We start from the raw sequence: 24,030 nt of genomic DNA, 5'->3' as shown, positions 1-24,030 counted from the left end.
CCTGGTAGATAGTAGGAGTTAAATAACTGAAAGAATATAGAGTCAGTAGGACTTAGTTCCTTGCTTTTGGCACAAAGAAAAGGAAATATATAAGGATCAAGTAACCAGAAACTTGGATTTATTGTAAGAAAAGGAAATATATAATGGATTTATTGTTTGCATAGTTTAATTTTCATGATTAAAATGATTTATGTAAAGTACATTCTTATATTTGGGTACAAACTGGATATTCACCTTTTCTTGTGGATCATAAGATTTTGAACTTGAAATTGCTTGGAAGCTGAAACTAAATGTTTTATAATCATTTACCTTCCAGACTGAAATGATTTCATAAGTCATAAACATTCATTATAGAAAAATTTAAACAATATATGAAGGATAAAATGAACAAAAAGTCTGTATTTTTATTATTCAGAAATAAGCACTACAATATTTTTTGTGGATGGCTTTCTAGTTTTTCTTTTTCTTGTGTATAGATAGAGAATAATAAATAGTCACCCATAATAGTATTGCAGGTGTAAGGAGTTTTACAGAAGGAAAAAAGAGGGAAAGAATCATTTTTTTTTAAGTAAATAGATTTTATTTAGAGGTTTCTGAGGGAAGGAGGAAGGGATAAGTAGAAAAGAAAAAACATTAGGAGTAACGTGGCTCAAGAGAGAACTCGGGCTTCTCCAAGGGTGGAGGAAGCCCCTACACATATCCTAGCACTGGACACGAAAGCATGAAAGTACACATCTCAAGGGGGGAGATGCGGGTGACACATGTGCTCGGGCACCACATGTGCTCGGCCACGAGGGCACAAGCAGCACATGGGCTCAGGCAGCATATGCGCCGGAAAGAATCATTTTAAAAGAAGGAATGATTTTTCTTTCTTTGTACGTGAACCTGGTACCAATAAATGTAACCTGCTAGTACTTTATTACATTATGACATCATTATCTGGTTCTGTCAAGCAAAAGCAAAAGCACTAATTTTGGTAGCACTGCACTGTCGTCCTTTTGTTCATCAATTTGCTCGAGCGGGCACCAGTCATGTTTCCATTGTGAGACTAGTTGTTACTGTTATTGGCATATCGAATATGACATGGGGAGCTTGCCAGGCTCTGCCATGTGGGTGAGATACTCTCAGTAGCTTGCTGGGCTCTCTGAGAGGGACGGAGGAATCAAACCTGGGTTGGCTGCGTGCAAGGCAAACACCCTACCCACTGTGATATTGCTCCAGTCCACTAATTTTGGTAAAAATTTTAATTTTATGTTTTTTTGACTTTTTGGTTTTTTTGTTTTTTGAATTCAGGTTAGTGCTTGCAAGGTCTCAAAACACTAAAATTGTATTTTTCTCTTTTCTGTTACAGAATGCTTCAGAGAGTCCTAACTGTGCCAGAAGTCTCTTAATGTCAGATAGAATGCAAATAGTTCTGATTTTGTCTGAGTTTTTTAATTCCACGTGGGAGAAGGCAAATTGCGCAAGTAAGTAATCCTTTCATTTTTGTGCTGAAGTTATGGTTTAGTAGTTCAGATATCAGAGTTTATTTTCCTTTGTATTTGAATCTTTGCAGTTAGATTTGTGTTTTTTTTTTAATATAAACTATGAGCATTTTTCAGTGTCATAGTTAATCAGTGAGAACTTTGTGAACAGAAGAATCTAGGTTTGATTCTAAGCTCTGCCACTTACTAGCCCTAATTTACTAGCTGTCAGGCTTTGGGAATAACATTTTGGCTTTTGCAACTTTGTTTTCTTTATCTGTAAGTTGGAAGGCAGCTGTGCCCACCACTATACTACCAAATGCCCATTCCATCTCCATCCATAAATTGGTACTAGGAATTGAACCTACCATGAATGATTATTTTAAGGATGACATGAGGGCTAGCTAGAGAGATACGTGCAGGAGATAAAGCCATTTGGCCTTTCATGAGGCTGACCCTAGTTTGGCTCCCCGGCACCATATGGTCCACTGAGCACAGTCAGGAGTGACTCCTGAGCACAGAGCCAGGAGTAAGCCTGAGCAGTGCTGCATGTGACTCCCCCCCTTAAAAAAGAAAAGCAAAGAAAGAAATTAAAAAGTAAAAAGGATTAAGTAAATTCAGTTGTGCAGAGAATTTAGCTCAGCATCTAGCACATAGTGTCCCAAAACTGTTAACTGTTTAATATTAATTATCATGTTGATAATCTGTCAAATGGTAGTGGTAGGAGTGCTAACATCTGTTCTACTAGTTTTGCAGATTTATTTCTATTTTTCATTAAAATGAAATCCATTTTTTAATCAATCTTTGGAATAATTAAATCACTATTTTGTTTTTACTTAACTGTCGTCATTTTTAAATTAAAAAATGTTTGACCCACATTTAGCGGTACTCAGGGTGATTCCAGTCCAGTGCTGGGTATGTATGTAGTGCCAGGGATTGAATTTGGACCTTCTGCATACGAAGCACGTGCTTCAGCCCACTGAGCTATTTTTCTGCCTCCACTATTTTAATTTTAAAGTGTTTTTAGGGCTGGGCAGATGACTTAAAGGACTGAAGTGCATTCTTTGCATGAAGATACCGTGAGTTAGATCCTGATATCACATGGTCCCCTGGGCACTGCTGGAAATGACCCCTGAAGACATAACTAAGAATAAACCTTGAGCACCACTGGGTGTTGACCAAAGACCAGAAGTAACTAGCCAACCAACAAAAAGCCCTTACAAATAAATATATTTTTTTTAAAAATGTGTTTTCAATATCAGCAATTGTTATACATTTCTTGGTTTCCTTGCTTTATAATTTGATGATGGAGAACATTTTATTTATAATATACTCTCAGGAAAGAAAAGTATAATCTTACACAAATACTTTATTTAAAATTTTTTTTTCTTTTTGGGTCACACTCAGCGATGCTCAGGGGTTACTACTGGCTCTGCACTCAGGAAATACTCATGGTGGTGCTTGGGGGACCATATAGGATGCTGGGAATCGAACCTGGGTCGACTGTGCAAGGCAAACACACTACCCGCTGTGCTATTGCTCCAGCCCCTTACACAAATACTTCAATAACAGAAATTGAAAATGAAATAAATTGGGGAAGATATAAATGTCTTTTGCTCCCACATATGATTTTAATAAACGGAGATGAAGGATATTGCAGTTTTAGGAGCATCGTAGACAGAGGCCCAGAAATATAAAAAGAATGTCATTCAAACTGGTGTGCATACTTGGCATGCCAGAGGTTTGGGTTTGAGCTTTGGCACCACTTGGTTCCTCAAAACATTGCCAGGAATAAACCTAATCACTGAGCTTGGAAATCAGCTCAAGTGCACCGATGGCCCCAAAAACAAAGCAAAATAAAAAAAAATGAGCAAAATTGTTGTATATTGAAGTGCAGTGGGAGAAATAAAAAGGGAAAATGGAACTTTAACTGATACAGTAACTTCCTATTTATGCCAAATTTTTCATATTGCTTAGATCACCTGCTTATTATTAATTAGAAATGGTTATAAAATCCAGTATTTAAAAATTTACCATGCACATTAATATTAAAATTTTACCCCTGCCAAATTATACTGTTTAAAAGAAGATAATTGACAGCTATCAGATCTCTTCATATGATTAGCAAGTTCAAATTAATAGGCAGAACTTAAGAGTATTTTTATGGTGTACTACAAAGGAAAAGAGACTTAGCAAGGGGTCTTTTCATTTATTGTTTTCTTCAAATGAACTAAATTAAAAGTAAGTTCTTACAAAAGATTCTTCTGTTCAATCCAGTTTGAGCTGGATGGTCTATATTGCATTTTTTAGTCATGCTTTGAATTTTCAGCTCCAGAATGTTTTTGGTTCTGTTATTTTATTATTTCTCTTTGTTAACTTCTCATTTTGTTTGTGTATTGTTTTCCTGATTTTGCTGAATTGTCTTCTTGTTTTCTTCTAACTCATTGAGTTTCCTTAGAACAATTGTTTTGAATTCCCTTTCCCCATATCAATCTCCATGTCTTTGGATTTAGTTTATTGGAAGATTATCATAATCCTTTGGTGTTACCGTAGTTCCTTGATTTTTCATGTTGGAAAAAATGAAATGTTTAATTAAAAAAATTTTTTTTCCCCTTGGAGTTTTGCTTTGCTGTCTCCACAGTTGATCAGCAAACAACTTTTCTACCAACTTTACCAAGTTTCTTCAAGGGAAAAATCCCTTCTTTCAGCCCTGCTAGAGAATCTTGCACTTTCTCAGACTTTTCATGGATATGCATGTTCCATACTTTTTGCTCCTTCCTATGTCAGAAATTTTTTTTTCTCCTACAAAACATTAGGTCCTGTGCTGACAGCTTCTGTTTTATTTTCCCTAAGTCAGTGCTTCATCTTAAGTTTCTGCTTTCTCCTTGGCCCACCAATGTGGGTTCTGTTTTCTGCACACTAGCTGTCTTCCAAATCTGATTCTCATCACTGCCTTTGAGATGTATGCACAGGAAACTGGCCACAGAATGGCAGTCTATCCTGGTGAGACAGGTGGGGTGCTTGGCTTGCCCAGGGGGGGCAGTATCTGTAGGTGAAGCTTTCCTAGGGGTTCATGGGTGTGCCTTGTCCCTTTAACAACCTTTGACAGTGCTATGACTCTTCCTGCCCCGCCCCCCCACACCCAGTCATGGAGCTCCTGACTTAGTTCTCTGATTGAGGCAAGAGACAAATGAGCCTCAGCACCTCTGAACAGCTGGGGAAGTTGTGTACTCACCCACACGCTTTCCCTCCTGCGGCTATGTCAGGGGCCAAGTGTAATCTCTGTTGGCTCTGAGCTGTACTACCTTGGGACGAGGTGATGCAGGTAGGTAGTATCAGACTCTTCCATTTACCCACTTTAGAGGGTTGAAACTCATACTTGGCTTATTGGATCGTCTGTTCTTTGAAATATGGGACTTCTGTAAAGGCACTCTCATCCATGAATGATTATCCATGTCTGTTCTCCACATGCCCCAGATTATATTTGTGAGGAATTGGAACTGATTAATAGGTCACTTTAGGGTCCACGTCTGGGAGAGGTCTTTTTGGGCATTGAACCCAGGATCTCACATATTTAAGGCATGCATGCTATTGCTAAGCCCCATTCTTGGCCCCTACATCTATTTTCCTGCTCCCAGTGCACAATGGGTAAACTCCTCCTGGATCCCTTGGCATATGGTGCTAGATCTCATAGCTCCCATAAAGCCACTCTTAGTTTTGGGTGAATGCCAGGTATTTATTGTTGGGGAGAGGGAGCTGTCAAAACTTAGGGATGTCTTGGCCATGATGCTGGTTTCTTGTCTTGCCTCTAGTATACAGTATAAAATACTATATTAAATTAGGTCTCATAATAATAGTTTACACATTTGTTTTTGCGTACTGAAAGCTCTTTATGAATAATCTCTATTGTTATCTGGGTAATAATTTGTGAACATAAAGATGCTTTTAAACATGGATATGTGTTCTTCTGATGTACATTCTGATCTATCAAAAGAAAATTAACATATTGAGAAGAAAGGCTTTTTACATGAGGTTCACTAGCTGGATAGGAAATCAACTGGTAGTTTTATAGGAGAAAAATCCAAATGTATTTGTTTTTAATCTCATAGCAACTGGGGATCACTAGAAAGAAAGTGAGTATTCCCCACCCTGCTACCCCTCACACAGAAAAGCTACTTAAGTTTGAGAACTTACTACCATTTTAATAAGGGAAGGGAAGGGAAAAGGAATATAGCAATATAGGCTACTTAAAGAACATGAAATAATTTTAGAGGAAGAAAAGAAAGGGAAATGTGATTGTGGCAGAGTGTTTGGGTGTAGTGTCAAATCCTGTTCTCTTTTTGTCCTCATCTTTCCTGACTGATGAAATACCTGGGAAAGGGATTACAATAACTATTGTTTCTTTAGGCAGATAGGGAATTCAGAGAAATGCCTCTGTATTTGCTCCTTTTCAAGGCCTCTCAGCGCAAAATAACCCTTACTGCGTATTTTAGAAAGTCATATTCACCACCCTTCACTTGTTCTATCTTGATTCTTTAAAAATCAGTAATGAAACTTGGGTAGGGCCAAGGATGTGGCGCAGGGGTAGAAACTGAGTGACTCACTCGCCTCAACATGTGTGAGGTCCCGGGTTCAATCCCCAGCAATGAAAAACAACTTAGCCAGAAGGTCAATTAATAAGAGCCCCTCTCTTCCATATTTTACGTACATGGAAATGTACTTAGACTTATACTTGCTCATTTCTATCTTAGAATTCTAGTGTTCGTATTTATTAAACTTAATTGTGTTACTCATGTGCAAAGATCCAACAGTTTATTATACATTTCTGAAGCTTGCCCTATTTTTCAGTTGGTGATTGGCTTTGTTGTTTTTCATAAAACTAGTGTGAAAAACAGAGATCTTTCTACAAACCCCTAATAGATGGCACATACTTTATCTAAAGATGCATAATTCTTACTGTGATAATTTAGTAGATTTCTATGTAAGGTTTTAACTTGAATCCTTAACACCTTTAAGAAGGCCTCTTGAGCTGATGCCAGAGAAAGCAGCTATGCTAATCTGTCCTTGATGAGGCTGCATTGATTATCTGAGATGAGGGAAATTCATAATGACCACTTCACTTTGTGCTTATAGAAAGCTTTATTATTACTAATATTCCTTAACTTACTAATTTCTAAAATATATAGCTTTTCACTGCTCATCACCTTATGTTCTCCATTCCTGCAAAAGGATGAAAGTGGAATTTTACTGGAGTTCTTTTGTTTTGAAGTAGAAAGTCAGAGCTCTTTAATAATGAAGACATTTTTAACCCCACTAGTATAAATGAACTCTTTTGTGCGTTATAATACTACTGTCTAATTTGATGGTACTGCATTAATGCAGTACTTAAGAAGATGACCAGTCTTCTTCATTAGCTTTTGTTTAATTTTTAAATTATTTGAATGGAAAAGGAATGTCTGCCAGTAAAATAGAAGTGTAAGTTCTTTTGTATTCAAAGTAGCTTCCTACATAAATTAAATTATACTTTTTGTTTTTCATAATAATTTTATAACCTAAGTTGTTTTTATTTTGGAGTTTGAGGTCAACCCAGTGATGCTAAGGAGACTCCTCCCAGCCCAGTGCTCGAGGGACTACACAGTCCCAGGTACTGCAAAGCATGTACCTCCACTTTTTTTTTTCTTTTTGGGCCACACCCAGTGATGCTCAGGGGTTACTCCTGGCTCTGCACTCAGAAATTACTACTGGCGGTGCTGGGGAGACCCTATGGGATGCCAGGGATTGAATCTGGGTCAACTGCATGCAAGACAAATGCCCTACATCCTGTACTATCACTCCAGCCCAGTGCCCTACCTTTTGAGTTATCTCCCAGGCCCAATAGAAGTTAGGGGTTTTTTTTTTTGTTTGTGTTTTTTTTTTTTTTTATAAATAAGTATTTCTAGGGGCTGAAACATAGTATAGAGGGTACGCTGCTTGCTTTGCACATGGCTGACCTGGGTTCTATCACAAACACCCTATTTGGTCCTCCAAGGTTAGCCAGGAGTGATACTTGAGTACGGATCCAGGAATAAGCCCTGGACACCACCCAATGGGGCCCCATTTGGCTACCCTTCACTGCCCCCCCAACCTGAAATTGTTACATTATTGACCAAGGGTGCAGCTCTGCAGTGGAGCACTTGCCTTGTAAGTGGAAGGCCCTGTGTTTCATCCATAGCACTGTGAAACTGAACAATTCAATTACTCTTTTGTGTGGAGAAGTAGCCATTGCTTTCCATATTCATTTGTAGGCAATATAGAGAGATAGACATCTATTTGCCCCATATTGTATATGTCAGTTGCCCTGATATGACTTGTTATAACACAGATGTATAATTGCTGTGGATAAAATTATATTCCCCCTCAGGCAGAGAGGTAGAACAAAAGTTAAGGTACTTGCCTAACATGCAGATGCAACTTTGACCCTGGGTCAAATCCCGGCATTCCATATAGTCCCTTGCACACTGCCAGGTGTGGCTCCTATGCTGGGCGTAAGGGTGTCATCCCCCATCTCTACTGTATTCCCTCTACTTTCCTACAAAAGGTCTATTTCAGAAATTTTAATCTGTTCAATTTTGTTATCCTAATATTCTGCTTATTTGTAATTGTGTATTTTTCTTTGTCTATGCATTGTCTCATGCATAAAAGAATTCAGGACTATGTTGTAATAACATTAAAGCATGATTAAAAGTGAATTAAATTTATTTTCATTGCTAAAAGTTAAAATTAAAGTTGGGGACCACACCTTGTGGTACACAAGGGCTGTTCCCTGCTCAGTGATTGGGGGTCTTTCTGGGTGCTATTTGGGGACTATGAACTGCCAGGGATTTAACCCAGCCTCTTGCCTTCAGAGCATATACTCTCTTGCCTGCCAATTCTCTCCAGCTCCTGCTAGTAGGGCACTTCCTTTGCACAAGGTCAATCAGGGTTCAATCCCCTGCTCCTCTTTTGGCCCCCTGGGACCCACCAGGAGTGATTCCTGAGCACAAAGGCAGGAGTAGCCTGAGCATTGCTGGGTGTGGTCCTACAGCAAAACAAAACAAAAAAGTAATAAATATCTGATGCTTAAAAAAATAAAGATTCACTGAGGAAGGGAGAATAGATAATAAATTTTACTATATTTGTCATAGGAAAGGGCTGGAGCGATAGCACAGTGGGTAGGGTATTCGCCTTGTACCAGGCCAACCCAGGTTCGATTCCCGGCATCGCATATGGTTCCTTGAGCACTGCCAGGAGTAATTACTGAGTTCAGAGCCAGGAGTAACCCCTGAGCATCGCTGCGTGTGACCCAAAAAGCCTATATATATGAACTGGAGCAATAGCACAGTGGGTAGGGCATTTGCCTTGCATGCGGCCGACCTAGGTTTGAGTCCTCTGTCCCTCTCAGAGAGCCTGGCAAGCTACCGAGAGTATCCTGGCCACACAGCAGAGCCTGGCAATCTACCCATGGCTTATTCAATATGCCAAAAACAGTAACAAGTCTCACAATGGAGACGTTACTGATGCCCGCTCGAGCAAATCGATGAACAACAGGATGACAGTGCTACAGTGTCATAGAAAACAGTCAAAAGGAATGACCTTGATACTAAGTGGCAGGTTTCAGATGAACACCATGTGTGTGTGTGTGTGTGTGTGTGTGTGTGTGTGTGTGTGTGTATAATATATATAATAATATATATATAATATATATAATAACTCTATGTCCAGAGTTTTCTTTGATAAAATGCTTATAATTACACCCTTAGCATCATCAAAAGTCAACTTTAGGAGCCAGAGTGATAGTACAATTGTTAGGTCTTGCACATGGCCAATTTGGGTTCGATCCTTAGCATCCCATATGGTCCCCCAAACCTGCCAGGAGTGGGCCCTGAGCACAGCTGGGTATGACCACAAAACAAAAACAAAAAATCAACTTTAATGCAGTGGTATAGTATAAGACTTTCATGAACATGGTTATGAGTTTCATTCTTGTGGAATACATGGGAATTTCTGACACCATCTGACCTACACACCCTCTCATCCTTCCCTTGGTTTTGAGAAGGGCATGCTGGGAGAACTTTGTGCCCACATGTCCTGTCTTTCTGTTATTCCACGGCTATCTGTGAGTTTAGCACTTGACTGAGGAAAATCCTAAGATTTTTCATGTATCCTTAGACTATATTACTGCTTCAGATGTAAATTTGTTGCATAAAAGAAAGAAAAGAAAGGAAATAGATGATTTTTTGTTTTGTTTTGGGGTTACACCTCTTTGTGCTTAGGGGTTATTCCTAGCTCTGTGCTCTGGAATTACTCCTGGTGGGGCTTCGGGGGTGGGGGGCATACAGGATGCAGGGGACCAAACCAGGGTCAGGCACGTGCAAGGCAAGTGCTCTACTTATAGAGAATAGATCCCCTCTACTATCTCATCAGTCCCAGGAAATGGTTACAATTTTTTAAAAATTAGGAAACCGAAGGTATAAGCTGCATGTATTTGGAAAATAATCTTATATATTATGCAACCTTTCACACTGGTTGAATAAGGTGCAATAGTGTGAAACAGATGATACAGCTTTAGAGGTAGATGATGGCATAGCATTGTTGCTTGAGACATATTAATATACTTTTTTTTCCTTGACAGATTGCTTAACGAACACAAGTGATGAATTATCTAATAGCACGATTTACTTCCTCACTCTATTTAATCACACCTTGACCTGCTTTGAAAATAACCTTCAGGTATTTTGAATATGATATTTGAAATTAAAATGTTGCCTTGTGCAGATGAATAATAAATAGTCTCAATTTATATAAAAGTCATTATGATATTTATCTACACAATGTGGAGAAGTTGGTGAATGAGAGATTTTGCTCCTACATTCCCACTTATTAACTCTTGGGTAAATGATCAAAACTTCAGTTTTCTTACTTGTAAAGTGGAAAGGGAAATATCTGTCTTGACTACTTTCAAGTGTTTGGTAGTGAGGAGCCAGTTCCAATAATGCAGATGAATTTTACTTACCGGGCCTTTAGTTGTTTAATTAAAACACTGTATTAACCTTTGCTTTCTGTGTTATGCAAAAAGAGTCTTTGGAATGAGATATGAGTCTGTCCATGGGAAGCTTATTCTTTTCCAAGTGTTTCTTATTAATATTTGCTTAAACATGTTACTGGAGTCAGAGCAATAGTACAGTGGGTAGGGCGTTTGCCTTACATGCAGCTGACCCAGGTTCAATCTCTGGCATCCCGTATGGTTCCCCAAGCACCGCCAGGAGTAACTCCTGAGTGCAGAGCCAGGAGTAACCCTTGAGCATTGCTGGGTATGACCCAAAAAGCAAAAACAAACAAACAAACAAACCCTATGTTATTTACTTTAAAAGGCATCTAATGGGCTGGAGAGATAGTATAGTGGGGAAGGTATTTGCCTTGCATCAAGCCAATGTTGAGTCTCCATTCATATTTATTTGAATTTGATTTTTAGCTAGTTGACATGATTATTTTTGTTAAATGTTTTGTGCCCTTACCTACTAACTGAACTTTACTCAAAACCCCTTCTGGGGGCTGGAGAGATAGTACAGTGGGTAAGGCACTTAAACTTGCACATGGCCAACCCAGGTTTGATTCCTCTCATCCCATATGGTCCCAGCTCCAGGAATAATTCCTGAGTGCAGAGATAGGAGTAACCCTTGAGCATAACTAGGTATGGTCCTAAAACAAAAGCAAAAAAATCTTCAAACCCCAAAAAGTTTTTCCTGCCCCAGTAACCATTCCATTAAGAGTCACTCATATTTTATTATTTCATGTTCACTATCCTTTCTAAGCCTTTGATCTTTTTTCCTTTTTGAGTTCTCCAGTCTGACAGGACATTTTATTAAATGCTACTTTATGTAGTTTATTAGAAGGATATCCTGTATTATTGCAGACACTGTACATTGGAAATGTCTTGGACTGGAGAGATAGTACAGCGGGTTTGGTATTTGTCTTGCATGCAGCTGACCAGGATTTGATCCTAGCACCCCATATGGTCTCCTGAGCCCCACCAGGAGTTAGCCCTGAGCACAGCAGATGTGAAAGGAAGGAAAGGAAGATGGGATGGAAGAATGGTCTAGACTTAATAAGGGAGTAAGAGTTTGATGAGGTTCATGATTCTGGATGATAATTGTTTTTCCTGTTAATCTATGTATTGTTCTCTAGTGTTTAAAGTAGGAATCAGTGCAATTTGACATGCTTTTATTTATAGGTTAAAAAAAAAAATCCTCACTTGTTTGTCTTTAGCCCTGTCCATCTGCTTCTTTCCTTGTAATAGTCCTTGTATTAGAGATAATGTCTCCTGAGCCTTTTCTCCTATGTCCCTTGTCTTTTTTCTTTGCTAATACTTTCCACCTTTTGTTCTAGGTGAGGTCCTCTTCTAAAGCAGTAGTATATCCTTGGTGTCTTTTATTGTTCCTTTTTATTGCGTCTGTGTTTTTTGTCATGACATACATATTTTTTTAATTTCCAAGAGTTTTTCTTGCTCTAGAAAGCACTTTTTTCTTACTTACTATTTTAAGTGTGAAGTTGCTATATTCCATATTCTGTTGTAGGTAGCTACTGGGAAATACAGATGAAAATATTGTTGGATTATTTGTAAATCTCCCCCCTCTCCTGCCACTTTTCTCCCTTTATCCTCCAAGCAGTGTTCAGGTGACCTGGTGCCACTTCCAGAGACAGTATAAGCCAGGGCAAACTTCAGAAGTTTATGATGGGGATGTGAGTCAGTGGTAGAGTGCATGCCTTGCATATCTGAGTTCTTGAGGCAGGAGAGATGGGTCAGAGGGCTGGAGCACATGCTTTGTATACTGGAGACTCAATTTTGATTCCTGGTACAACATAGTCCCCCAGCAACATTAGGTATGCACACCCCTCTTCCCTAACACACACACACACACACACACACACACACAAACACACACACACACACTCTGTCTCTGTCTCTGTCTCTGTCTCTGTCTCTCTCTCTCCAGTGGTTAGTAAGACACTTGGATCTAGTAATGCAGTTCTGCTGGGGCTCACCAGGGCTTCCCGGTCAGCGCTTTGGGGATGATACTGTGTCTGTCACTTACTAACCAGGGGCCTTGCTCATGCCAGGTGTATGCCCCTGGATCCTGAGTTATCTACCTGATTTTTAAAATATCCTTCACATATACTTAGCCTGTCACTTCTATTAAGTATATGTCATTTTTAAGCATTATTTTTAATATAGTCATTTTTTTCTTTCAGAACATTTTTTGAAAAAGAGGCATCCTAATCTTATTTTTTACCCTATGTCTTTGCAAAAAAAAAAAAATACAACTGAAACGTGTTACCTTAAAATCTCATTTCAAACTTGCGGAGAAGTTGAAGAATGATATAATGAAGACTCATGTCTGCTACCTAGATTCAGTAGTCACCAGTCTTTTAAAAAAGTTTCTTTTCTCTGCACATGTGTATTCATGCCAGTGCTTTTGTGTGCACCACACATTTTATATTTGCCAAAGCTTTTGAGAGTGAGATTTAGTTGTCTTAATGTATCACTCAGTTTTCTCACACCACTGAGCAGTGGTCTTCAACACCTGTGTGCGGGCTGGCGCTGGTGCGCAGGTGCAGAAAGAGGGGAAGCCTGCAGAGGGGCTGTAGGACGGGTGCCGGACTGGGGGTGGAGAAGGCAGATGAATGCTGTTGCCAGATAATACTGGATTTAAAGCAGAGTTACAGAGATAGTAGAGGAAGTTCCAAACGTAACGTTTGCCACCTGGAGGCATGAGACACCCCCTTTGTTTGGCAGCTAGCAAGACACCCTCCTGAAGGTTCCACTGCTCAGAGCACCCAGAGGATGCTGGCTTCATCTGCACCTCTGTGTGTCTAATGTTTGGTGGACTGGAATCTGCCAAAGAGGCAGAGTGGAGAGTAGGGTGACAGGGAGAGGTCCAGGATTCCCTGTAGCCGCTGAGTCTGCAGTGCAAGTGACTGGGACATCACAAGCCACGCTAGAGACTTTTGAACAAAAATTGTTTTGGTTTTTCTTTTTGGGGAGCTGGAGCGATAGCACAGTGGGTAGGGCGTTTGCCTTGCATGCGGCCGACCTGGGTTTGATTCTTTCATCTCTCTCAGAGAGCCCGGCAAGCTACCAAGAGTATCTCACCCGCATGGCAGAGCCTGGCAAGCTACCTGTGCCATATTCGATATGCCAAAAACAGTAATAAGTCTCATAATGGAGATGTTACGAGTGCCTGCTCAAGCAAATCAGTGAGCAACTGGATGACAGTGACAGTGACAATGACAGTTTTCTTTTTGGGGGAGGAGGCCACAGGAGGCCTAGTGCTCAGGGGATCACTCCTGGCAGGGCTGAGGGGAACCATGCTCAGGGGATCACTCCTGGCAGGGCTGAGGGGAACCATATGTGGTTCTGGGGATCAAACCCAGGTTGGTGCTGTGCAAGGGATGCACCCTGTCTGTTATACTGTCTCTCCAGCCTTAGCCTAATGTCTTTGTAAAAGGAATCTCCATTTTGCTGAATGGATTCATTTTTTTGTAAAGGCATTTGTCCTGATGTCTTGGTTTAAATGTCTTTGCTTTGAGTCATTTTGTTGTTTTGATTTTATGAGACTAGGGTTTAAAAAAAAACTTTTCTGGGCGGGGGCTATACCGGGGATTTTGGTGGTGGAATATGGGCACTGGTGAAGGGATGGTGTTTGAATATGGTATAACTGAGACATAAACCTGAGAACTTTGTAACTTTCCACATGGTGATAAAATAAAAATAAATAAATAAATAAATAAATAAATAAACTTTCCCTGCCCCCCACTGTTATTACAGCTTTCTAATGTGCCCATGTGGGCAGTATTATAGAATGGTTGTGCCAGGTTGGAAGAACCAGGAAGAAATTTCTGCTTCACTAAGGATTTGTGTTTTATAGACAGGCTTTGGAAAATTCTTCGAGGCAGGCCATAGTCATTCACAAATTCATTCAGTAGGTATTATTGGGCACTTGCATGTGTGCCGGGCAGCATTCTGGGCACTCAGGAGACTGCAGTGAACAAGAACCTGGTTCCTGTTCTTCAGAACTTATGTCCTATAGGGATGAAACTAATGGCAAAGAAATGAGAGGTGAATAGCAGTGAGTTCTGGAAAGGGGATGTATTGCTCTAGAGAGGGTGGGAAGTGCCTCGCTAAACAAGTGGGTATGGAGATGATCTAGAGTTTAAGATAGTGCGTCAACTAAGCAACAGTATTTCCTGTAGACACAAGGATACCAGAATGAGAATGAGCCTGCTGTGTGCAAAGAGGAAGAAGAAGGAAGTTTCGTGGATGGGAGCCCAGTAAGCAAATGTGAAAGAGGCCTGGAGAGATAATTAGACTGAGGACAATTCTGTAGAACCCTGTGCACCAAAGGAAGGAGTAGGGATTGCATTCTAAGCATAAGGCAAGGCCACCTAAAGCAAGAGTATGCCAGGTTATGATACATATACTAAAATATCTCTCTGGCTGTCTTGTGTAAGCTTAGTTGTAGATGGGTAAGAGTTGAAGTAACGAATTTAGGAGGGCTGAAGGTGAGGGCTGCAGTGTTGGAGAAACAGAGATTTAGGGCATAGTTTAAAAGTGTGTCTTACAAGATTTGCTGGTTACTTGGATAACTTCAAGAGAACCCAAAGGCTGATCAGTGAAGGAAAAAGAAGAATCAGGAGCGCCCTAGGCCCTGAATATCTGAGGGAATAATGGTCTCAAGGGGAAAACTGATTGTAAGGAGTGGGGATTAACAGCTCTGCCTTGCATATGCTGTACAACAAACTTCCTATTAAACATCCAAGTTGAGATCAGTTGTTCTGAGTGAGCGTGAAGTTCAAGGGAGGAACATAGGCTAAGTATACACAGATTTGGGAGTCACCATGTACAGATGGTAGTCAAGCCAGAAAACTGAGTGTAAGTGTAGGCAGAGATGATAAGAGGCCCCAGAGACTCTGATTTCATAACTTCTAAATGCTGCCAGTTGGTATTTTAACGTGCTATGTCATTTTCTGTCCTCTGCTTACATTAAAGACACAATATTCATGTTTGTATTACTTGTGCTTTAAACCTTTTAGGGGGATTTACACAACCTTCTACAGTTAAAAAATTATTCCGAAGTATGTAAAAACTGTGGTGTAACATACAAATCCTTGAGTAATCTGTACAGTGAAATGCAAAAAGAGAATGAACTTGAGAAGAAAGGTGAATCAGGAACACATTTATGCATTGATGTGGAAGATGCAGTAAGTATTTTGTTTCTGATACAATACGTATTTTCCAGTGTTGTTGAATGTGCTTTCAATAGTAGTCCCCTCCCTTTCGGAGGTACATCAGGCTCTGCATTTATTGTCTTCAAACATAGAGTTGTAAAGTCCTCAAGTTTTAGAATTAAGAAACATTTAGTAAAAAATGATTGCAAAAGGAAACCAAACAGGTACTTCATAAAGAGACCACAATTTGGCCCATTTTATTTCAGCTATTGTTATAATGGGGGCCACACTCTGCAAGTACCTGGGTTCACTAGGGCTACTTGAGGCTGTACTGGGGGAATGGGGGCTCTGTAGTGCCCAGTATCAAACCCAGGACCTTGCACGCTCTAGGACTATGTCCTATCATGAGCTGCTTTCTAGGCCACCTTTTGTATATTTTTATTTTATTTTTGGTTTTTGGACCACACCTAGTGGTGCTCAGAGCTCAGTCCTGGCTCTGCATTCAGGAATCTCTCCTGCTGGGTCCAGGGGACCATATGGGGTACCAGGGATTGAATCCAGGTTGGCTGTGTGAAAAGACAAGCATTCTTCCCACTGTCCTTGCCCTCCTGCCCCATGTAGGTTTTCTTTAAAAATATTAGATAATGTGCATCATTTCAAAAGGTATGAACTTTGTTACATATCAGCATTTCAATCTCCAGTGTACTTGTTGCGAATTCTAGAAGTCTAGATTTTGCTAATGTGTGTTTCTGGAAACCATCCCTTAACCACTTTACCCCATTACTTTAATTATGTCTTTCTGCCTATTACGATCTGCAATTTTTTTATGTATTTATAGCCTGGCTCCTTGTACTGAAATATATGCCATGGGGCTAGGGAGATGAATCAAGGGCTGGAGCACATGCTCAGCATGTAGGAACCCCAGGTTTGACTCTTAGCACTTCATGGCCTCACATCATCCATCTGAGAACAATCTCAAGCATAGCTGGGTGTGGCCTTAACACACACTCAACATTAAATTTTTCTAGATATATTTTGTGTCTCTTGCCCCTGTGCCTGGATATCTTCACCAGGGCCCCTCGGAGGGGACGGGTTGCATTTCCCTCCCTACCCCGAGCAGAGCCTCGACAATTGAGGACCTCCAGAACCCAGCCACAGCCATGCTCAGGGCCACTCTTCACACATTCAGACGAGCCTCACGCATGGGGGAGCCAGCGGAGGAACTCAGGTGTGCGGGACCTGAGGCCGAGATCACCAAGGCTGCTCGGATCGGGACTGGGCCTCTTCTACCCAGATCCCCATTTTCTAGTAGCTAGGCAGTCACACCCAGAACTTCCCCCCGCCACATACACACACACTCATTTAATCCCATCAATAGCCAACATTCAGAGACAGTAAAATCAAGCCCCCAGACATCTAATAGCCTAGATCTCCCTCTTGGAGATCCTGAGAAACTACCAATATTCTATTGCCCACTCGGGAGAGCCTGGCAAGCTCACCATGGTGTATTCATATCCCAAATACAGTAACAGATATATACATACCTCTCAGAGAGCCCGGTACTACTGAGAGTATCTGCCTGCACGGCAGAGCCTGGCAAGCTACCCATGGCGTATTCGATATGCCAAAAACAGTAAGGATAGGTCTCATTCCCTGACCCTGAAAGAGCCTCCAATCGTTGGGAAAGACGAGTAAGGAGAGGCTGCTAAAATCTCAGGGCTGAGAGGAATAGAGACATTACTGGTACCCGCTCGAGCAAATCGATGAACAATGGGATGACAGTGACAGTGACATATTTTGTGTATCTGTTTCATATTCTATATATTATATATGTACTTACATACATGTATAATATAGGACATACGAGGACAAGGAACCACATGCATGTTTTATCATAATTTCTGGCCTATAGTGGCCCTCAGTAATCTGTTTTGATTGAATGATCAGCAAAAAAAGCCTTTTTATTTATTTATTTATAAGAAGTTTTATTGGTTCACCATGATATAGTTACAGACTTGCATGATTACATTTCAGTCAAACAATGACTCGAGCACCCATTCCTCCACCAGTGCAATATTTTCCACCACCATTGTTCCCAGTGTCCCATCCGCCAACCCCACCTCACCCCACTCCCTGCCTCTGTGGCAGGTACAATCCTTCTTTCTCTCTAATTTGGGGCATTATGATTTTCCATACAGATACTAAATGGCTGTCATATTTGGTCCTTGGTCTACTTTCAGCCCACATCTCCCATCCCGGGAGATCCCTCAATCATCGTTTACTTGGTGGTTCTTTCTCCATCCCAACTGCCTTTTCTTCCCCCAGCACTTGGGGCCAGCTTCCAAACCATGGTGTGATCCTCCTGGCCCTTATCTCTCCTGTCCTTAGGTGTTAGTCTCATATTATGCTACTTTATAATTCCACAAATGAGTGCAGTCATTCTGTGTCTGTCCCTCTCTTTCTGACTAATTTCACTGAGCATGAAAAAAGAAAAGCCTTTTAAAAAATCTGTTTTAAAACCTGCTTTTACAGGGAACATCACTAGATGGCAACCACGTCTTCTCTTTAGGGGAACATGATGCCTGAGTATTGAGGTGTAAGATGAAACAAACTTTTGGTTGAAATCAAAATCGGTGAACTCAGTGGTTGAGAATGATGGATATGAATAACAGTAGCAGCTCTAGCACTGCCAGCTGTGCCACCACTTGGAGTCTGCTAAAAAACAGGCACTGTTCTAGACATTAGGAATAAAGTGGCAGAAATCAAACACAGATCTCTGGTGCATTCATTGTAAACACCTTTAATCAACTTGAGCATTAGTGATCTACTACAAAACTGTGATGCCTTTAATATGTATGATGTGATGATTTGAACATGTACATTATGAATTGGAGCCCCAGAGTTAAATGTCATATGTATCAACTCCCAAAGTTACCCTTGAAATTCTTTTTTTTTTTTTTAATGAAGCAGAAACTTAACTATATTCTTACTGAACTGAATTTTTTTTAGGTCAGTGAAAGGTGGACATTCTCTGGACAGTTTATGAATTTAGAGTATGCACTTTCAAAATAGGTATAAGTTTATAAAATGACTGCTTGTGAACCAGCTTATGTCCTGGCAGAAGACATTGTCCCCTTACCTGTCAATAGTTTTTTAGGGGGATGTTTAGTGAGTCTAAACTTTAGGTGCCTCTTAAATTTTTAACAAAGAAACCGAATGGAATGGAAGACTTGTAAAGTACAGGACCTGATTCCATGGTTTACTGCTGTTCCAGATGAACATTACGCGGAAGCTTTGGAGTCGAACCTTCAACTGCTCAGTCCTCTGCAGCGACACGGTGCCTGTTGTGGCCGTGTCTGTCTTCATTCTCTTCCTGCCTGTGGTTTTCTATCTGAGTAGCTTCCTTCACTCCGAGCAAAAGAAGCGCAAACTCATCCTGCGTAAGTTTCTGCTTACACCCCATTTGTTTATTTCAGTAAAAACCTAACCCTGCCATGTCTAGGCCTGTTTTAAACACGGTACATTCTGAGAACTTGACGTCTCTTATTTTAGAACAGCTCCCCGCTTCCAGAGCTACAGTCGTGCCTCTTAAGGGGAGAGATGTGAGGGCAGGTGCTCAGTAAGGGAGTTGGAAGTCCTCCTCAGGGGCCCTTCTGAGGCTTCGGGGAGAAAGCTCAACTGCCTGGAGAATAAAGTCAGCAGTGGCAGAGGCTGGAAGGGAAGATGGGAGGCCAAAAGATGGGTGGGAGCCATCGGCACTCACCCTTGGTCAGTGCTTCAGTGAGTACTGCTGGCCCACTTCCACATATATGCCTTACACTGTCGTGTCTCTGTGTCAGCCAGGAGACATTAGCTGGGCCATCATCGTCTCTTATCCACAAGAGTGAGGAGCCTCTTCTCTGCTCTCCTTGCTTTCATTTCCTGACCCTCTCCAGTTAGTAACTGAAAGTAATTTTGTCCTGGAGGGAGGGGATGTGAGTGGTTGGGCCATGCCCAGTGGTGCTCAGGGATCACTCTCCTGACAGTGCTCAGGGGACCATGTCACAGCCTGCCTGTACTCAGGGATCGCTCCTGGAAGTACTCAGGAGACCATATGCAGTGCCAGGGATTGAACTGAACTTGGCCCTATTTATGGCAAGCACTTTAACCTTGTACTATCTCTCTAGTTCCTAGAGTTATTATTTAAATTTTTTTATTTTAATGAATCATCATAATATACAGTTTACACATTTTTGTGATTACATTTCAATCAAACAATGTTGAAGTACCCATCCCTCCACCAGTGCCCATTCTCCACCACCAATGTTTCCAGTGTCCCTCCCACCACCCCCACCCCTTCCCAGAGTGATTTTTTTTTTAAACACAGATTGTTTCCATATTCTTCTCCTGCTTGAAACACTTCATGTGTTCTTGTTATATCTAGAATAACTTCCAAACTTATTCCTGGGGTGCTCTCCAGATGTATGTGACCTGTTCCTCATGTGCCTTTCTAAACTCCTTACTTCCCCATTTCTTTGCTCATCATGGTGTATGGAGGCACTTTCCCCTTCTCTCTGCTCCTCTCACATTCCATGCATTTTCACACTGACTCCTTATCCTCCTTTTTTTAATTTTATTTTTGTTTGGGGGCTGATATCCAGTGATGTGTAGGGGCTGCTCCTGGCTCAGTGCTTGGAGGTTGCTCTCGGTGGTGCCAGAGATTGAACACGGGACTCTAACACGCCGAGCACTCCAGAATTTTTTAAATAAGATACAGCAGAATATACTGACCCTCAAAGAATATACTGACCACAGTCCCGCCAGTGTAGTGCAGGTGTATTGTGGTTGGGCTACCATGTGATGAAAGAAGAGTAAATCATGGCGGGAGATGGGAGGCAGGGGAGTGGAGCAGGAATTCACTATTAAAAGATTTCAGGGCTGGGGCTGGAGAGATAGCACAGCGGGTAGGGCGTTTGCCTTGCACGCGGCCGACCCGGGTTCAAATCCCAGCATCCCATATGGTCCCCTGAGCATGGCCAGGGGTAATTCCTGAGTGCAGAGCCAGGAGTAACCCCTGTGCATCGCCAGGTGTGACCCAAAAAGCAAAAAAAATAAAAAATAAAAAAAAAATAAAAGATTTCAGGGCTGGGAGATAGCTCAAAGGCCTGGGTTTGATGCCAAGCACTACCAAGTATCCCCCAATAATAATAATAATACTTTTTAAAAAGAACAGAAGTGTGATTCATTGGCCTTGCAATAAAATTAAAACATTTTAGTGGAAAACATATAACATATATTTGTATGTTTGTGCACAACACATTTTGTAAGCCATTTGGGGCGGCGGGGCAGGCGGAGTGGTGTTCACAGCTGTGGTTCTCCGAGCACCATGGGATGCTGGGGGTTCTGGTCAGCTGTATGCAAGGCAAGCCCTTTACCCCCTGTACTATTTCTCTGGCCCAGCACTTCCATTTTCTATGCTGAGTACCTTTTCTAAGCTGGAATATCATTTTGTGATATTCAAGATTGCATCACAGTAAACATAACATTTTATGTTCATTCTAATAGTCAAGTGCAGCTTCCAGCAAAATTAGTTGTTTTTTTTTTTGTTTTTTGTTTTTTGGGTCACACCCAGCAACACGCAGGGGTTACTCCTGACTCATGCACTCAGGAATTACTCCTGGCAGTGCTTGGGGGATGATACGGGATGCTGGGAATCGAACCCGGGTTGGCTGAGTGCAAGGCAGACGCCCTACCTGCTGTGCTATAGTTCAAGCCCCAAAATTAGGTTTTCTGAGGCTGGTGGAAAAAGATAAATATATGTAATGTTAGATAAAAAAAAATTGAATCTATTCATATTCAAAGCAAAATAGATGAATACTATAGTTTATATAAAACAAAGTTTATGTAAAGTTTTTTATGTTTAGAGAATTAATGTTATGTTAAACTATATATGTATGTTTTTTTAACCCAGCTAAGCGACTCAAGTCCAGTACCAGCTTTGCAAACATTCAACAAAATTCAGACTAAAACCTACCAAATTGGAGATGGAACAGCATATATCATGGATGAATGATAGAAGAAGCAGCTCGGTCCGCAAGAAGAGAACTGTGATTTGACACATCAAGTTCTTAAAGAGAAAGGATTTTCGATTTGTTTTTAAATAAGAATTTCTTTTTCTTTTCCACCCCCTTTTAAGGGTATGGTATTTTTAATTTCCAGGCATAGTGATAGTGTCTATTTTAAAGTTACTATACAAAAAAATGCAAGAACAATCTTTGTTTTGTTTTTGGTAGGCATATTACTATAATTTGAGATTTCTGTTATTTCTTTATTAATATAGTATCTCAATTAGAAACATTTTTGAAAAATGATATTTAAAAATTAATCAGTTATAGCAGACTTTGAAAAATAAATATATTTGCCAAACAAAAAAAGTAGCAGGTCCCAAAGATTAAGTTACCATTACAGTATTATGGTTACATATATATTTAATATGTGATACATTGCATAAAATACACAATTCAGTCTCTAATTTTCTTAAAGTCACTTTTGGAATCACTAATTATAAATCTCCCTAACAATTTTTAGGAGAAGTACAACACATTACATTTATCTTTGTAAAAAAAATTTATGGTAACTGGTTTCTTAACTTTTATAAATATTTTACACATTGCTTTGGTCTTTATCTCATAAGTCATTTGAAATCATTGGACTGCTTTATTATATTCAGGGCAAGATGAATTCATTTTATACCAAGAATTTGCATTGTGAATTGCATTAATTTATTTGGAAATTTATAATTTATTACTACTTTAAGGCAGATATAACGTTGCACACTATATAAATTGTGTATGTGTATGTATGTCTTTTTAATGGTGGTTTTCCCCATGCATATGTGAAGACATTTTTGGAAGGGAGAGAAGGGAAGACTGAAAAAAACTGAAGCTTCAGTAGAGTAGCTGGGCCCTGGGGAGAATGCTCATTGTACAGTTGCTGGATGGCTCAGAGGGGACTGAGTGGGAATGAGAGTTTGATTTAGGATGAAGCTTATTTTTTCCTAACTTACTTAAATGAGATAAAAATGGTAGGCCTGAAATGAAGTCTCAGAAAACAAATTTATTTATTTCACTCTCAGAAAACAAATTCTATTTAAGAATGTTCATATTATGTATTACGTGGAAACCTTGTTTCAGAATTGTCACAGTTTTATTCCTCAGGTTTTCAGTGTAAGATTTTTGTTTTTCCATTTTTTTCCTGGCTTGATGGAAGTACTTTATTTTCAATGTTCAGAAGATGAAGACTGCTCTTTGTAGAAGTAAGAGTTTGATGAAATGGTGTAAGAGTTTGAATTTCTGCAAGAGACTATGAAATGCTTGAATGAGATAAAGTGTTTTTGTTTTTCTCTTTATGTTTACCTTATATGCAGGGTGAAAGCAGAGGCCCCTCCTTGGATATGTAACCTAGCTAAAAGCTCTTAGTGTTTTTTTCTAATCGGCTGTGATCCGTTCAGAATGTGCTGGGGTTTGTTCTGCTGTTGCTGTTCATGCACTGATATTAATAGCACTATCTTGATTTGAAGCATGTGGTCGAGGGCCATTGAAAGCAATCTTTCATTAATGCAGATAAAATCAGTTTACATGGGCAATACAAGATGACATCTTCGATTCTGCAAGTAGTGACTCTTAGAGCACCTTTCAATATTATATATTTCTGCTTTGGGATATGATTCTTAATAAGCACTTTAAAAGAGAAAAGACAGCCATTACTATTTTTTCTGGTTCAGTTATGCTTTGAGAACGAGCATCAGCAATAGATTTCAAAAAATAAGTGTTAAGCACTATACTAAAGTGTATTTTTTTTTTAGTCATATTGAAAATTCTTTGCCTAGGTCCCAGTTCTGAAACTAATAGCATATGTGTTTGCACAAGAACGTTGGTAGGTGTTTTGACCCCTTGAAATAAAGGAAGTAGCTTAAGGAAGTTACAGTACCATATTTGACCTTTAAATACATTTTTAAAACTTCATTTGTAATTTGTCATCATTGTTTAGCTTGTCAAGTACTGAATTTAAATGCTTATGTTAAAAATTACCTTATACTTAACATTTTTTCTGTAAATAAAAATATACTTTTGGATTATTTACTTATTGTTGGACTTGAGAAGTAGAAATTCAATCTTATCTTCAAGTGTAAGTCTAATTCAGTGGACACCAGTTGGTAAAAATACTGGTCCTCCTCCAGAGGGGACCAGTATTTTCTAAGCTTTCTTTCGTGGGTGCACTCCAGTTTGAACCGCTGTTGCTTCTTACAAAGTGCACTGCTCCATAAGTCCTAGTGTGATGTTAC

At 40.1% G+C, this 24,030-nt stretch overlaps 1 protein-coding gene across 1 annotated transcript in view; it reads left to right on the top strand.

The window, feature by feature from the left end:
* Positions 1-23,825, top strand: part of OSTM1 (osteoclastogenesis associated transmembrane protein 1) — a 35,948-nt gene extending 12,123 nt beyond the window's left edge. Inside the window, exons 2-6 of the mRNA XM_055135065.1 lie at positions 1,352-1,466; positions 10,114-10,211; positions 15,573-15,740; positions 18,982-19,147; positions 21,658-23,825. Of these exons, the coding sequence (XP_054991040.1) occupies positions 1,352-1,466; positions 10,114-10,211; positions 15,573-15,740; positions 18,982-19,147; positions 21,658-21,713 (603 nt within the window). The 3' untranslated portion in view covers positions 21,714-23,825. The remainder of the gene's footprint in view (positions 1-1,351; positions 1,467-10,113; positions 10,212-15,572; positions 15,741-18,981; positions 19,148-21,657) is intronic.
* The last annotated feature ends 205 nt before the right edge of the window (positions 23,826-24,030 follow it).

The sequence above is a fragment of the Sorex araneus genome, chromosome 4 (genome assembly GCF_027595985.1).
Source record: "Sorex araneus isolate mSorAra2 chromosome 4, mSorAra2.pri, whole genome shotgun sequence".
NCBI lineage: Eukaryota > Metazoa > Chordata > Mammalia > Eulipotyphla > Soricidae > Sorex > Sorex araneus.
Note: the sequence above shows the minus strand (reverse complement) of the source record. Positions and strands in the feature narration are given on the sequence as shown.